Consider the following 18,473-nt stretch of genomic DNA (forward strand, 5'->3'; position numbering starts at 1 on the left):
GGGAACGGAAGAATGTCAAATGTCCTCCCCTTTCTGTAACCCGGAATGCGACGTGCATAATGTCACTTCCGGGTCACGGCTTTCACTTTCCCCGGTTAGAATAGCTGGGGAGGAATGTATTATAATTTGCTTTGCAATACATCCAGTGGAGCCCAGAGGAGACATGCAGGGTCTTTTAGACCCTGCATGTCTCAATAAAGAGAACCTGTCACCTAAAAATCATCATATAGGGGACTTTGTGTCCCCTATGGGATGAAAAAAGTTAAAACATTTTTCTTTAATACAAAAAATAAAGTTACACCCAAGCACATAACTTCCCCAACAAAAAAAATGTTGAAACCCCCCCCCCACATATATGCACATACGAACATAAACGCACACGTCTTGGCGGCTGTTTGTAAAAACGTGTATTGTGATATACATATCGCCGCACACGCCGCAGTGAGAGCAATAATTCAAGCACAAAACCACCTCCGTAACGCTAAACTGATGACCTATAGGGGCTTTTGATATGTTGCCTATAGAAAATATAGGGTACTGAAGTTTGACACAATTTCATAGGCGCACGCAAATTTAAGGTTTGGCGTGCTGGGTATCTATTTACTTGGTGCAACCTCATCTTTTATATTTTGCCAAAAATGTGGGTACTTTATTGTGTTTGTTTGCCCTAAATTTCACTTTAGTATGTTTTTTTACTGAAATTTTGCTTATGTTAGACCTTTGCAGTAATATTGTGTGACATAAAAAATTGGAACTACCTCTATTTTATTTTCCAGGGTGTCTGCTTTCAGAAAATATATTATGTTTGGGGTTTTTGTGTATTCTGAGGGCCTAAAATGATTTTTTAAACGTGTGCAAAAAAATTCAAAAACTGCAGCGAAAGGGTTAATCTATTACTACCTATTCTGTTATGTATCTCGATCTCATAGCACACCCATGGTCCTTAAAGTGCTACTTCACCTAAAAAAAGTTCCGCTCCCTCACCCTTCACTGCCTGTATTGGTGATCCAAGTGGAAGTTCTACCGCCACGGCACTCGCAACCTCCTACGGTTCCACTGAAAAAGTACAGAGCTTCCTGCACATGCACAGTAGGAAACTGGCTGTGAAGCAACAAGAAGTGACAGCTGGCTTCCCACATCTAAGATGGTGGGGCCAAGGATCTGGAAACTGGTAAAAAGATGAAAAGTGAAGACAGCACTGGATCTCTGGATTGGTAAGTGCATGTTTATTAAAAGTCAGCAGCTACAGTATTTGTAGCTGCTGACTTGTATTTGTTTATTTTTTTTCTACAGTGAAGTTCCTCTTTAACATAAACTACTAAGAATCTACTTACAGGCTTACCTCGATTTATGAATTTAATTTGTTCTGTGAGACTTTTCGTATTACGAAAAATTTGTAAACCGAAACGCGGTTTCCCATAGGAATGCATTGAAAACCAATTAATCCATTCCGGAGGTCAGAAAAAAGTAAAAAAAAGTATTTTATTTGTTCAAAACTCTTTATAAAGTGCACATTAAAGACATAAATACTGTACAGGGACATGATTAAAAATGTATTTGTAAATGCATTGAAAACCAATTAATCCGTTCATATTGCAAAAACAATTAGTAAACCAAGGCATTATTTTCAATGGATTTTCATTCGTAAACTGAAAATGACATTAACCTATGCGTTCGTAAACTGAGGTATGCCTGTATATTATATATTAATATACTATATTATTATATGATAATATTGTGTCTGGTGGTAAAATGTCAGCACTTTGGCTCCACATCTGACAATCTATCCAAATGCACTCTAATATGTTGATGTCCATTTGAGCTAACGTATTTTGGTGCTGTGATCATAATTTGTTTTCTTGCTGGGAACTGTACACCCCACCCTGGCAATACTTGGATCAGTCTTGGGCTTATCAGTAATTTAGTACACCATGTTTACAAAGGGCAATATTTGAACATACCTGCCTATTGTTTTCTGCCAGGTTTGATAAGCTCATACCTAAAATGTAATTATTATTCCTCCTATTAATATTTGCTTTTAGACTAAATGATCAACGTTTGCAGGACAGATTTATCAGCTAAAATGTAATTATTTTCTGAGCTCCGAGGACCAAGCCAACAATTTGGCTTTAGTGTGAAATCTGATCTTATTGCATCACTAAAGGAGGAAAGTATCGGTCTGTCAATGATTTTTGATGATCCAATCACAGGACTGCTGTATTCATATGTGATTAGCCTGCCCTACAAGGCAGAACAATGTTAACGTAGAGCTTGCAGAGGAAACAGACAGTAGAAAATCCTGACAAACATCCTTCCCATACAGCAAGGGAAAAAAAGGCAATGACACCTGGAACCCACGGCTAGAGCAATATGAAGAGCTATGGTAAGCTTTATGTCAATGTGTGGAAGTTGATTCTGCCTATGCAATTTTTCCTCTGTGTGTTTGCTACGGGACTTGTGCTTTTGTTCCTCTACAATCCTAATCAATTGAATGAGCAGCACAGCTCACAAAGAATCCAGTTTTCCCATGATGTCTCTGCATTGGAGGTCACCTGTGACACATTGGCCACAAAGGGAAAAGCTTTCATGTGGGGGAATTCTTTACCAACGTCTATTAGAAAAATGAAATGCGCGGATGGGTACAAAACACAAAACCATTTCATCACAGCTCCTCTGTCGGAGGAAGAAGCAGATTTTCCTTTAGCTTATATAATTGTATTGCATAAAGAATTTGACACGTTCGAGAGACTGTTCAGGGCCATCTATATGCCGCAGAACATATACTGCATCCATGTGGATGAGAAGGCAAGTGCGGATTACTTGCAGGTGGTAAGTGATTTAGTGGATTGCTTTCCTAATGCTTTTCTTGCCTCGAAAATGGAGCCTGTGGTGTATGCTGGGATATCGAGGCTCCAGGCGGATGTGAACTGCATAAAAGATCTGCTGAAATCAAAAGTGCAATGGAAATATGTCATCAATACGTGTGGACAGGATTTCCCTTTAAAGACAAATAAGGAGATCATACAACATTTAAAAAACTTTAAAGGGAAAAATATCACTCCTGGTGTGCTGCCCCCAGGTCATGCCATCCCCCGGACTAAATACGTTCACCGTGAGGATATTGTACATTCCAAAATAAAAGGGACCAAGACCTTAAAGCCTCCTCCGCCGCACAATATCACCATTTACTTTGGCACAGCGTATGTTGCACTGACAAGGGAGTTTACTAAGTTCATGATGGAAGACCAGAGGGCTATAGACCTATTGAAATGGTCTAAGGACACTTACAGCCCCGATGAACACTACTGGGTGACACTGAATAGAATACCAGGTAAGTGTATTAACAGCTACATGTCATTGCAAAAGCAGGCATTTAGTTGACATTGAAAGGTTAAATGTTGCTAATTCATTATTTGTTTTTGCGTCATATGCTTCTTTATGCAAAAATGCTAGCGAGATAGTAAAATCATGTGCCTGCAACAGAAATTTACAGGGCTGGAGAAATGCAAAGATAGATGGATGCTATAAAAGTCACAGCACCAGCAGTCCATATTATCAACCCACAGTAATCGTGGAAAAAATAAAAAAACTAAAGCACCCCATTGATTTTTCAGCTTCTTTTGCACAACCAGTGGGTTGAACAGAAAAAACTGACCCGATTCCTCCATCCACACATTCGAGGTGAATGGAGGAATAATTCCTGCTGAGCTACTGTGCTCTGACAGCAAGGAGACTCCCCCACTGTCAGAATACACTGATCAGTGCTGCTGGCTATAGCCTGGGGCACTGATAAAGCAGCATTTATTTGACAGGCTGCTCGCAGATGTTGATCAGTAGATGTACTACTGTAAAACCATTGTGGCCATATAAGGATCAAAATTCAGCTGGTGCCTGATGAACTGGTTGAATTTCGACCCATGTATGGTTGGCGACAATCTACCCTGTCTGATGTGGGGGTGCAGTAAAAAATGCCAGGGGGGCAGAGGATGTGAGGTCAGTAGGGTAGTATACAGGGGGTCAGCAGGGCAGAGGATAGGATAAGCAGTTTATAGGGCAGTCTACAGAAGCCGTTAGTTTGTAGGACAGTGTACATGGGGTTATCAGAGGAAAGGACAGTGTGCAGCTGGACAGTGTACAAGAGTCAGTAGGGTAGTGTACAGTGGGTCAGCAGTGTAGACGACAATGGTGAACAGAGCATATGACAGGGATCAGTGGGGTGGAGAAAACAGGATCAACAGGTCAACAGGATGGAGGACATGGGTCAGCGGTGCAGAGGGCAGGGGTCAGCAGTGCAGAGGACAGGGGTCAACAGGGCAGTGTAAAGGGGTCAGCAGGGCAGAAGACAATGGTCAACAGAGAAGAGGAGAGGGTCACCGCTGGCAGAGCACTCAGTAGATCTCCTCCTCCCTTCCCCACACTGCAAACAGCCTGGGTACTCAGAGCTCCTCTACACCACAGCACATAGATTGGATTCCTTTACAGACACAGCATTCATGTGCACAGTGTGTAGCTGGCTACAGATTGAGGCTGTGTCTCTAAGGAAATTCAAGCAAATATCAGCTATGTGCTATGAGGGAAGGAGAAGATCTGTTGAGTGCCCTCATTTCATGTCTAACCACCCCAAAAAACCCGCCCTCCTAGCACACGTCATACTATTGTCAAATTTCCCATCTTAGTAGAAATCCTCCCTGACAATTCCCCCTCCCAGCACAAATCCTATCTCCCAAATCCCCCCTCCTAGCATAATCACATCCCATTCCCCCTCCTAGCACAACACCCTCCAAATTACTCTTCCCAGTACAAATCCACCTTCCCCACCCAAGTCCCCCCAAAATTCCCCATCCTAACCCAAATTTCCCCACCCCCTCCTAGCACAAATCCCCCCTTGAACAAAACTCCCCCCCAGCCCAAATACCTCCACCCCAATCCCCCCTCCTAGCACATATCCAGAAAAACTCCCTCCTTGCACATATTCCTTCCCAATCCCCCCACCTGGCACATATCCCTCTCAATCCCCCCTCCTAATACATCCTCCCCCAACACATTTCCCCCCAATTCCCACTCTTAGTCCTAGCATATTCCCGATCCCCAATCCCCCACCTAGCACATATCACCCCCAATCCCCCCTCCTAATACGTTCCCCCCCTCCTAACACATATCTCCCCCACCCCAATCCCCCGTCCTAGTCCTAGCATATTCCCGCTCCCCATTCCCCCACCTAGCACATATCCCCCCCAAAACCCCCTTCTAATACATTCCCCCCCTCCTAACATATATCCCCCCTTCCGAACACATATCTCCCCCAATCCTCCCTCCTATTCCTAGCATATTCCCCCTCCCCAATCCCCCACCTAGCACACATCCCCCCCAATCCCACATCCTAATATGCCCACCTCCTCCTAAAACATATGCCCCAATACCCCCTCCTAGTCCTAGCATATTTCCTCCCCCACAATTTCCCCCTGCACGTATCCCCCTCATTCCACCTGATGGCACATATCCTTCCACCCCAATCCCCCCTTTTAGCAAATTACCCCCCCCCCCAGTTACCCTCCCCAACACAAATAGTCACCAATCCCTCTACCTCTCATTCCAAACACAAATTACAAGCACAAGTTACACCCCCTCAACCCCTCATATTATGTTCTCCGCCTGTAAGTCCCCCCCCCTCCCCACAGGAGACAGGAGAGAGGCTATGCTGTCAGTGTAGCGCTCCTCCACACAGCACATCACATAGGAGCGCTAGTTTGGACGGCACACGGTTTCATTACCCGCCCTATACACATTTCCTCCTGCCGGGACATGAGCAGTCCTTGGAGGAGGTAGAGTGCTGTGTGATGTGCTGTGTGCAGTGCTGCACTGACAGGAGGGGGAGGACACAACACAACCTCTCTCCTGTCTACCGCTGCCGCTGTCTGAGCTTCACTAATCACACGTCACTGCACCCGGCTGCACATTCCAGTGTTGGGATGGGGAAGAAACTCAGCCGGCCAAAGGGGGGGCACAACTGATATCTGGGGGGGCACAGTCCACCCCAGCACCCCCCTAGATCCAGCCATGGTTCACAATAAAGTTAGAAATTTGCGTGGCAGTAGTATTTATATATTTTTATGCAGTTCACAACCTCAATGAATCAACACTATCAACATAAATCAACACTATTAAAGCGGAACTTCACCTTAGTTCAGCTTCATGCCCTCCCCCCCTTGTCTTCAACTTTTTGTCAGATTTTTGGAGGAGGGAGCAGGTACCCGGTTCAAACAGGTACCTGCTTCTCCCTCCAGTGAGGTCACCTCAGTGGTTCCAGTGGCAGATCTCTCCCCCCTGCTTGCCAGCATAGACCAACACAAAGTGAGACATGATTGTGAAGTGGAAGGAAAATGATAAATGGTTTTCAGAATGTTTTACAAATAAATATGTGAAAAGTGTGGCAGCATTTGTATTTAGCCCCGGAGTCAATACTTTGTAGAACCACCTTTCACTGCAATTACAGCTGCAAGTCTTTTTGGGGATGTCTCTACAACAATTTTCAAGTCTTGCCACAGATTCTCAATTGGATTTAGGTCTGCACTTTGACTGGGCCATTCTAACACATGAATATGCTTTGATCTAAACCATTCCATTGTAGCCATGGCTGTATGCTTAGGGTCGTTGTCCTGCTGGAAGGTGAACATCCACCCGAATTTCAATTGCTGTGCAGACTCTAACAAGTTTTCTTCAAAGATTTCCCTGTATTTGGCTCCATCCATCTTCCCATCAACTCTGACCAGCTTCCCTGTCCCTGCTGAAGAAAAGCATCCCCACAACATAATGCTGCCACCACCATGTTTCACAGTGTGGATTGTGTGTTCAGGGTGATGTGCAGTGTTCATTTTCCAGCACACATACATTTTGCTTTTAGGCCAAAAAGTTAAATTTTGGTCTCATCTGACCAGAGCACCTTCTTCCACATGTTTGCTGTGTCCTCCACATGGCTTCTCGTAAACTGCAAACGGGACTTTGTATGGTTTTCTTTCAACAATGGCTTTTTTCTTCACACTCTTCCATAAAGGTCAGATTTGTGGAGTGCACGAATAATAGTTGTCCTGTGGACAGATTCTCCCACCTGAGCTATAGATCTCTGCAGCTCTTCCAGAGTTACCATGGGCCTCTTGGCTGCTTCTCTGATTAATGCTCTCCTTGCCCAGCCTGCCAACTTGGATGGCCATGTCTTGGTAGCTTTGCAGTTGTGCCATACCCTCCATTTTCGGATTATGGATTGAACAGTGCTCTGTGAGATGTTCAAAGCTTGGGATATTTTTTTATACCCTAACCCTGCTTTAACCACCTCCCCCCCGCCATATAGTAATATGACGGACGCAAGGTGGTTCTCTCGTTCTGGGAGGACGTCATATGACGTCTTCCCATTCTCATCGCACATGCACAGCTCCCGGAGTGTGCAGCTCTGCGATCGGCAGTGTGCTGTGTCCCACGGACACAGTGGATCACCGATCCACGAAAAGAGCCAAAGATGTCGGCTCGGTCATGTGATCAGCTGTGTCCAATCACAGCTGATCACATGTAAACAGGTAAATGCCGGTTATCGGCATTTCTCTCCTCTTGAGCTGTCACGCTGACAGCTCGAGAGGAGAGGAGAGCCGGTAATCGACATTCCGTGGAGGGGACATCTACACTGATCATCAGAGCACTGATGATCAGTGTGCCCTGATGATCAGTGTAGCCCCAGAAGTGCCACCTGTCAGTGTCCATCAGTGCCAGCTGTCAGTGCTCATCCATGCCACCTGCCAGTGGCCATCAGTGCACATCAATGCCACATATCAGTGCCCATCTGAGCTGCCTTTCAGTGTCACCCATCATTGCCAGTCAATGCCAATAAGTACCACCTATCAGTGCCAGTCAGTGCCGCCTATCAGTGCCAGTCAGTGCCACCTATCAGTGCACATCAGTGCCGCCTATCAGTGCCCGCCAGTGCTGCCTAACAGTGCCAGTCAGTGCCACCTAACAGTGCCAGTAAGTGCCGCCTATCAGTGCCATATATCAGTGCTGCCTTTCAATGCCCATCAGTGATGCCTGTCAATGCCTATCAGTGCCACCTACCAGTGCCTCCTCATCAGTGCCCATCAGTGCCACCTATCAGTGTCCACCAGTGCAGCCTATCAGTGCCCATCACTGCAGCCTCATTAGCGCACATCAGTGAAGGAGAAAAATCACTTATTTACAAAATTTTATAACAAAAACTAAGAAAAAACGTTTTGTTTTTCAAAATTTTCAGTGGTTTTTGGTTTGTTTAAGAAAAAATAAAAAACCCAGAGATGATTAAATACCACCAAAATAAAGCTCTATCTGTCACAAAAAAATTATAAAAATTTCATATGGGTACAGTGTTGCATGACCGCGCAATTGTCATTCAAAGTGCAACAGCGCTGAAAGCTGGAAATTGGCCTGGGCAGGAAGGGGGTATAAGTGCCCTGTAGGCTTTTGGTTAAACTTCTCCACAACTTTATCCCTGGCCTGTCTGGTGTGTTCATTGGCCTTCATGATGCTGTTTGTTCACTAATGTTCTCTAAAAACCTCTGAGGGCTTCACAGAACAGCTGTATTTATACTGAGATTTAATTACACACAGATGGACTATGTATACTAATTAAGTGATTTCTGAAGGCAATTGTTTCCACTAGATTTTAGTTAGGGGTATCAGAGTAAAGGGGGCTGAATAGAAATTCACGCCATACTTTTCAGATATTTTATTTGTCAAAAATTTTAAAAAGTATTTATCATTTTCCTTCCAATTCACAATCGTGTGCCACTTTGTGTTGATCTATCACAAAAAAATCCAAATCAAATACATTTACATTTTTGCTTGTAACATGACAAAATGTGGAAATTTCAAGGGGTATGAATACTTTTTCAAGGCACTGTAAACTGTGCAGGTATGCTGCGGAATGACTCATATTCCAGTAACAAAGTGCACAAATGACATGCTCTGTATGCTGGGAATGTTTTCCTGTAAATCTACATTGGCAATCATGCGGGCCTTTAAAGCATTGCCTATGAAGGTTTTTCAGGTATCATAGTGTTCTGCGATTAAACCGGCATGCACAATTTTAAGGCTGGCTTGACATGTTTGGTATTACTTACTTGACACAACCCGACACAACATTTTTTATATTATGCCAAAACACTGAATACAGTATAGTGTTTGCACGAAAATTCATTTTAGTGTATTTTTTCCTGAAAATGTGTCTGATCATTGTAATAACAACCATTTTATACTCCAGGGTCTCTGCTTTCAGAAAATGTATACTGTACTTTTGGGAGTTTAAAGTAATTTCTAGTAAAAATTGCAGATTTTACAATGTGTGAAATTTAAAAACTTGCCCTGGTAGTCCAGTGGTTATTCTATTTTAGTCAAAGTTAGGGCTCACAGAATAATTTCTCTTGCCAGCAATAAAATTGACAACATTCATCACTCTGAAGATACAGGGGTGTCATTGATAGGAGGTTTACACCTGAAACAAGCAACTAAGTTCCCCTTTCTACTTATTGTGCAACAAGTGCTTTGAGAGTTTTTGTTGCAGGGTGTTATTACTAAGAATATCATTTTTACATACTTTACAATAACTCCTATTTTAGCACGCTGTTAAAGTTTTTATGCAGTAATGAATTTAATTCAGCCTGACCATTGGAATCCAAACGCAATGTGAGGTTTGGGTATCATATACAGTTGTGCTCAAAAGATTGCATACCCTAGCAGAAATTGTGATATTTTGGCATTGATATTAAAAATATAACTGATTATGCAACAACTTTCTTTTATTTAATGATGGTGATCATATGAAGCCATTCATTATCACATACTGTAGTTATTTGGCTCATTTTGAAATCATAATGATAATAGAAATCACCCAAATGACCCTGTTCAAAGGTTTACATACCCTGGAATGTTTGGCCTTGGTACAGACACACAAGGAGACACAAACTGGTCAACCACCTCCTACACGCCATATAGTCCAATGACGGGCGCAAGGTGGTTCTCTCGTTCTGGGAGGACTTCATATGACGTCCTCCCATTCTCACCGCGAATGCACGGCTCAGGAAGCACGCAGCGCGGCGATCGGCGGTGCGCTGTGTCCATCGGAGACAGCGGATCACCAATCCACGGAAAGAGCCGAAGATGTCAGCTTGGTCATGTGATCAGCTGTGTCCAATCACAGCTGATCACATGTAAACAGGGAAATGCCGGTTGTCTGCATTTCTCTCCTCACGAGCTGTCACGCTGACAGCTCGAGAGGAGAGCCGGTAATCGGCATTCTGCGGAGGGGACATGTACACTGATCATCAGGGCACTGATGATCAATGTGGCCCCAGAAGTGCCACCTGTCAGTGTCCATCAGTGCCAGCTGTCAGTGCTGAACAGTGCCACGTGCCAGTGCGTACCAGTGCACATCAATGCCACATATCAGTGCCTACCAGTGCACATCAATGCCACATATCAGTGCCCATCTGAGCTGCCTTTCAGTGTCACCCATCAGTGCCAGTCAGTGCCACCTATCAATGCCAATCAGTGCCACCTATCAGTGCCCGTCAGTGCCACCAACAGTGCCAGTCAGTGCCGGCTATCAGTGCCAGTCAGAGCCGGCTATCAGTGCCAGTCAGTGCCATATATCAGTGCCATATATCAGTGCCATATATCAGTGCTGCCTTTCAGTGCTCATCACTGATGCCTGTCAATGCCCATCAGTGATGCCTGTCAATGCCCATCAGTGCCACCTACCAGTGCCTCCTCATCAGTGCCCATCAGTACCACCTATCAGTGTCCATCAGTGTAGCCTATCAGTGCCTATCACTGCAGCCTCATTAGCGCACATCAGTGAAGGAGAAAAATCACTTATTTACAAAATTTTATAACAAAAACTAAGAAAAAACGTTTTTTTTTTTCAAAATTTCCAGTGGTTTTTGGTTTGTTTAAGAAAAAATAAAAAAACCCAGAGGTGACCACCAAAATAAAGCTCTATCTGTCACAAAAAAAATTGTAAAAATTTCATATGGGTACAGTGTTGCATGACCGCACAATTGTTATTCAAAGTGTGACAGTGCTGAAAACTGGAAATTGGGCTGGGCAGGAAGGGGGTGTAAGTGCCCTGTAGGCTAGCGGTTAAAATTGCAATTAAAGGTCCCACATCTGTGGCTTTTTATGTCTATGTTTAAATAGCCAATGAGTTTGTTAGCTCTCACCTGGATGCACTTAGCAGGCTAGATACTGAGCCTTGGGGAGCAGAAAAGTACTGTCAAAAGACCTGCATAACAAGGTAATTGAACTTTATAAAGATGGAAAAGGATATAAAACGATATGAATATGCCAGTCAGTACTGTTCAATCACTTATTAAGAAGTGAATACAATTTAGAAGTGGAAAATTCAGGGATCACTTGATACCAAGCCAAGGTCAGGTAGACCAAGAAAGATGGCAGCCACAATGCCAGAAGAGTTTTTTTGGGTACAAAGAAAAACCCACAGGTAACCTCAGAAGGAAAGCTGCTCTGGAAAAAGACAATGTGGTTGTTTCAAGGAGCAATTAATATATGTAGTTCAGAACATTTCAGTATTGCCTACACCTACTGTGCATGGACATTGGTCTGACAAAGCTAAGATGCAATTATTTTTTTTTGTAGGGGGGACACTTGCAGTCACCTAATGGTATAGTGTGTGTGTGTGTGTGTTATACACACACACAGCAGAAGCATTGCTCTAAGACTGGTTGGTGCATGTCAATATAGAAACCAAAAGGTTCACAGGGAAACAAATAGTACACTTAGCAATAGTTCTGGGAAACATACCCTTCATCAGACCACAAGACATCCAGGAAAAAGAAAGTATAATGTATGTCTTGTAGCAGAAAACCAGTTGTGACTAGAATTGAGTAGAAAAACTAAAACCAAACAAACTATATACCTGGTATTCAAGTTGCCACATCATGATAACAATGTATAACAGGATTTTTTATCATATCATATAAAAAAGAAATACAAAAAGAAAAAAAAAACATAATCTGTAGTAACGGTCCTCACCTGTATGGTTTCAAGCCTTTGGATCCATTCTACCTTTTTTATGTAGAGTATTTGTTCTCTATTTCCTCTTCTTATCAATACCAGCACATTGCATAGCTTAGCTGTAAAAAAGAATGCATTTGTTCATTAAAATGACCAACAACTGGTAGATCGATTTGTTACTTATCAATGGAGTACTTGGGTCTAGCAATGCGTTCCTTAGCCTTTTTGTTGTCTCCCTAATATAACATAAGCCACACGGACACCTTATTACCACCAGGGGCGGACTGACAACTCATGGGGTCCCCGGGCAATAGGGGATCATGGGGCCCCTGTGTCCTTGCCCAAACTCAAAAATGCCTATGAAAAAGGTACCAGGGGCATCTCATGGGGCCCCCTACTGGCCCCGGGTCCCGGGCAGTGCCCGAGTTTCCAAATGGTCAGTCCGCCCCTAATTACCACCCTACTCCAGGATAACTTTTTTCATAAAATACTATTTTCATCATATATATATATATATATATATACCAAAAACATACAAGCGGCTACATCAAAATCACACAAAAGCTGCTTCTACCAACAATATTTTCATATGCATCAGATACCAATATGACATTTATTTCACAGTGTGAGCATAATTTTTTCATCCCTTTTTTGTATCTCAGTGCTGCTCATCTCCTCCAGCCTCTTTTAGCTGATTCACATGCACTACACTGACTCGGCTTCAGCTTCACACCATGCACTACTTACACTTGTACTACATGTATTTGTTCCAGCATCAGCTGCACATGATTGCTCTGGAATGGCTTCCTGATCCTGACAACAGGGAATTGTGCCTTCTCCGAGTGTCAGAACAGTCAATTGTGTATATACCTCTAGGGCTGCATGTGGACAGAGCACGATTGCACACAAGCACAACTGGGAAACCGTTGTCGCCAGGGGTATTGCTAGACCATTGCACCCAAGTCTACTGAGTGCTCATTGTCTTCTTAAAGTGATTGTAAAGGATCCTTTTTTTTTTTTTTTAATATAATGAACATTGTATACTTACCAAGGTTTTTCACAGAGCAACCCCAATCATCCTCCTCTGGGGTCCCCTGCCAGCACTCCTGGCTCCTCCTGCCTTCCAAGTACCCCTCTGTTAAACCGCTTGTGAGGGGGGTTACTTGTGAAGTCTTGATCCTGAGCCGCACTATGGGGTTGATTTACTAAATGCAAATATACTGTGCACTGCAAGTGCAATTGCTCCAGAGCTTCATAAGTGAGGTAAAGTTTCACTTTGCAAAGAATATCCAATCACATGCAAGGAAAAGAAAAAAACTGCATTTTTGATTTCACATGAATGGATAATAGAAATCATCAGCAGAGCTTCTCTTCATTTTAGATCTTCCCCTCAGATCTAGAACTGGTGTACTTGAAGTGCACTTGCAGTGCACAGACCAATTGCCTTTAGTAAATCAACCCCTATGTGCAGGGGTGGACTGACAACTCATGGGGCCCCCGCGCAATAGGGGATCATGGGGCCCCTATGTCCTTGCCCACACTCAAACCACACCCAAAAAAGCCTATTAAAGGTACCAGGGGCATCTCATGGGGCCCCCTACTGACCCCGGGCCCTCGGGCAGTGCCCAAGTTCCCAAATGGTCAGTCCGCCCCTGCCTATATGTGTCTATTGACACACACAGTGCAGCTTGACCCTGCCTCCTGCTCCCTCGTCACTGGATTTGATTGACAGCAGCAGGAGCCAATGGCTCCCACTGCTCTCACTGTGTGGAGGGTGAGAAGGGAGAGAGAGACGCTTCTCTCGGACGGAGCACTGGATCAAGATCGAGCTCAGGTAAATATTTAGGAGGGGCTGGGGGGGAGCTGCACCTAAAAGGTTTTGCTTTAAGGTGAAAAACCTTTAGCCTTTACAACCGCTTTAACAGTTACTTTTGCCATTGTCCCATGTATGATTCCATAGATATCATTTCCCTGTGCAATACACTTTTCATGCATCTACTTTTCAAGTATTTCTTTTTTCCTTTAAGCATTTATGATACATTTCACTTTTATCAGTCATGACATCACATATACAATACTGTGCAAATGTTTTAGGCAGGTGTGAAAAAAATCCTGTAAATTAAGAATTCTTTCAGAAATAGAAGTGTTAATAGTTTATTTTTAGCAGTTAACAAAATTAAAAGTAAATTAACAGAAGAGGAATCCAAATCAAATCCTAATTTGGTGAGTCCACCCTTTCCTTCAAAACAGCATTGATTCTTCTAGGTACACTTGCAATCCATTTTTGAAGGAACTTAGCAGGTAAGTTACCAGATATCTTGGAGAACTAATCACGGATCTTCTGTGGATGTAGGCTGCCTCAAATCCTTTTGCCTCTTCATGCAATCCCAGACAGTATCGATGATGTCGAGATCAGGGCTCTGTGAGTGCCAAACCATCATTTCCAGGACTCCTTGTTCTTCTTTACGCTATATTTGGGGCCATTGTCCTGCTGCAGAATAAACGGGCCAATCACAAGCCTTCCTCATGGTATGGCATGGTGGATAATTATCACCTGCCGGTATTTCTCAGTATTGAGGACACCATTGATCCTGACCAAATCTCCAACTCTGGAAATTCAGCCCCAAACTTGCAAGGAACCTCCATCATGCTTCACTTTTGCCTGCAGACACTAATTATTGTGCTGCACTCCAAACAAAACTACCTCCTGCTACAGTCAAATATTTTTGACTCATCAGTCCACTGCACCTGCTGCCATTTTTCTGCACCCCAGTTCCTATGTGTTCGTTTATAGGACATGGAGTCAAGACTAAGCAACTCAGCTATGATAATTGAGAAAACCCAGTAGAACAACTTCAGTACAACCCGTTTGCCCAAAGATGGATCAAAATTCGGTCGGTTCAGCAGGACGTTCGATCCGTCTATGACCTGCTTTAGAGTGCTATCAACTCAGGTGGTTGTCACTCCATAATAGGAAGTGCGTGAACAAGAACTTTTATGACAGGATCATGAATTAATTTTTTAAATGTTGGCTGCAGTATAAAAACACATACAATCATGCATATGATATCTTACCAATTGGGTTTCATACAGTATATTTCAAAATGTACCTGTGCTCAGACTATGGATATTAAAGTTGAGGTTTAATTAAAGGAAATCTATGGTCACAACATTATTTTCATTTTATAACAAAATCATTTTAATAACAATACAAACAATAGTTATGTTTGAAAATCCAAAATAAGCTTACTTGAAAAATCTCTTTTCATGTGAGTTCTGATAAATTTGTTAGATAACAAATGGGTGAGGTGCCATAATTTACATATTAGACTCTCAAAAGCATCATCCCATATAGCAATAGATATGGGTACATAAACATAACCAGAGAAGGGGACTTTAAATATGTCACTGAGAGTCACAATCAACACAATAATATATAGTAAAAAATGTTCTTTATTACAAATATTAATTGATAAAATATTATTAAAAAGTAAAGCATATGACCAACATAGGCAGACCTGCGGGCAGACCTGCTATCACGCATAGAGCATCAGCCCAGCATCCTACACATGGTCCCAGTCATAAGACCAATAACCAAAGCTTCAGAACACCTTTGATAGGTTACAAGCCACCCACTTCCTCCTATAATAGGCCACCTCTCTCAACCTCCAGAAGGTTTGAACCTTTACAGCAGTTACCTGATGACGAAATTGGCACTAGAGACATGAGGTGGCACCCGACCCGACATAGGAATTATTCCAGACCTAATAACTATCACAATAATTGGAGAACCCCAAATAGGGGGGGAATTTATCATTCCTCACAGGATCAATATGATACCCCCAGGAATTGGGGAAAACAACGGAACCATACCTATAACAGGCACGACAGTGGACCTTATAACCATCATAACCACCCTAATTGTAGAGGGAATGATAACACAAACAATAGACCTCATAACAATAATACTAGTCGTACCCCGCAGCCACATTTTTTAGGAATGATACGAGCCAGAAATAGAAGCAACAGAACAGAGGAAGTAGAGGAGGAAGAAGAATTAATAGGAACAAAAAAGAGGAAAATAAAGAAGGTAGAGGAATCTTTAACCTCAATGGAAAGAAATTGTCCCAACAAGAATTGAAAGTTCTTCATAAAGGACTCAAATACACCCCTAAAATAGGCCTGAATAAATATGTTGATCTACATAAGTTCATTAGACAAATCTCTTTAAAAAGATATTTTTTGAATAACCGTTTTCCACCCAGACATACGGAAGAAGTATGGTCCACTCTAACCTGAGAAATGCCTCTTTATTCAATCCCCCTCCACACTCCCAATCCTACATTAACATTTTTAGGGATATGGTCTTGAAAGACATTGAAACGGTCAAACTCAGAACCCATCTGAACCAGACCAACATCCAAACAGGTCTTAAATCACTACTTGAGAAGAAAAATGTGGTCATACGACCAGCTGACAAAGGAGGAGGTGTCGTAGTGCTCAATAAAACAGATTACTTAACAGAGGTTTTAAATTTTTTAAGTGACAAGGAAACTTACACTTTTATCTAAGGATCCATTAATTACTTTTAAAAAGTAATTAAAAGTGTTGATAGACAAAGGTTACAAAAACCATATTATTAGTAAGAGAGAAAAAGAATTTTTAATTGCCAAGACACCAAAACTTCCTATCCTGTATTGCCTCCCGAAAATTCACAAGAACCCGATTAAACCCACCTGGCAGACCTACCGTAAGTGGTATAGGGTCTCTTTGCTCCAGAGTAGGGGAATATATCGACTACTTCCTGCAACCCCTAGCTTGTACAACACCCTCATATTTGAAAGATACCAAGCAGGTACTTAATGACACTCAGACGCTAAAACTAAACCCTGAGCAATTAACGTTTCTAGTTACTGCGGACGTTGCTTCATTATATAGCAACATTGATCATGAGGACGGGATGCAAGATGTGGAGTATTATCTAAATCAGGCACATCATATCCCCCAAATTCAAAGGAATTTTATTTTGGAACTTCTGAATTTTGCCATGAATAAAAATTATTTTTGGTTTAACAAAACATACTACCTACAGACAAAAGGAGTCGCAGTGGGGGCTAAGTCTGCTCGCAGCCTGGCCAACCTTTTTATGGCCAGGTGAGAGGAGGACATGATCTATGCCCGTGAATGGCCGGGGTTACTCTTTTAGAGACGCTATATTGATGATGTTCTCCTTTTGTGGCAAGGTAAAGAAGAAGATTTGATTATGTTTTTTGGGACTCAATAATAATAGTCTGAATATTAAGTTTACATTCTCTTACAGCACTAAGGAAATTAACTTTTTAGACATTATGCTTATTAGTGATGGTGCGCGTATAACCTCCCAGGCATACTTTAAAGAAATGGATAAAAACAGTTATATCAACACAGATAGTTGTCATCATCCCTCTTGGTTGGCTAACATTCCAAAAGGCCAATTCATGGGGGTACGTAGGAATTGTACTCATATAGAGGCATACCATACCAAAGCCAGGATACTAAGACAATGATTTGCGGATAAAGGTTATAATGAAGCTAAATTGGATGCAGAGATGAATTGGGTGGCTGATCTTGACAGGGACTCTATGCTGTCCGTCTCGAACACCCATAAATCAAATACGTTTTGTCCCTTTATACCATCTTTTTCTGTTCAGTATAAGACTATCAGTAAAATCATCTAAAAAAATTGGAACATTCTTAAAGGGGATCCTGTATTGTCCACTGTCCTCCCTGAAAAACCAGAAATTGTTTTCCGGAGGGCACCTACCTTAAGAAATACAATTTCACTAAACATTGTGGATCCCCCCCTTAAACCCATGTTTTTCAACTCAATGAAAGGCTTCTATCCATGTACGAAATGTGTCATATGCTCGCAAAGTAAGAACTCCCTTAAAAAAAATCGAATAGTTTAAGTCTACTACTACAGGAAAATCTTATGACATAACCACTTTCATCACATGTAACAGCCGCTATGCGGTGTACCTTCTCGAAAGCCCTTGCCATAAACAATATATAGGCCGTACTACAAGAAGGTTAAGAGATCGTTTTAGAGAACAGGTGTACAACATCAAAAGAGGATTTAGGGAGCATTCATTATCAAAGCACTTTAGATACCACTAAGCGAGAGATCCATCAAGTTTGAAATTCACTGGCATAGAGATCATTAATAACCACTGGCGAGTATCTAATAAAAATAGACTCGTTTCACAGGCTGAGACAAAGTGGATATATAACATGAAAACCCTAGCACGTTCTGGCCTCAATATAGATGTGGACATTAATTGTTTCATCGACAATAGCTAGATTATCCCCTTCGGGCTCATATATAAGTATACCTACTTGATATAATATGATTACAAATCTCTATGGATATAATTTTATATATTTTT

General features: G+C 42.3%; 1 protein-coding gene across 1 annotated transcript in view; it reads left to right on the top strand.

Annotated features, from left to right (window-relative positions):
- Positions 1 to 2,076: 2,076 nt before the first annotated feature.
- Positions 2,077 to 18,473, top strand: part of LOC149458321 (N-acetyllactosaminide beta-1,6-N-acetylglucosaminyl-transferase-like) — a 54,152-nt gene continuing 37,755 nt past the window's right edge. Inside the window, exon 1 of the mRNA XM_089682180.1 lies at positions 2,077 to 3,331. Within this exon, the coding sequence (XP_089538306.1) occupies positions 2,371 to 3,331 (961 nt within the window). The 5' untranslated portion in view covers positions 2,077 to 2,370. The remainder of the gene's footprint in view (positions 3,332 to 18,473) is intronic.

This window comes from Staurois parvus, unplaced genomic scaffold (genome assembly GCF_062004578.1).
Source record: "Staurois parvus isolate SC_StPar_1 unplaced genomic scaffold, SC_StPar_1.0 ptg000287l, whole genome shotgun sequence".
Lineage (NCBI taxonomy): Eukaryota > Metazoa > Chordata > Amphibia > Anura > Ranidae > Staurois > Staurois parvus.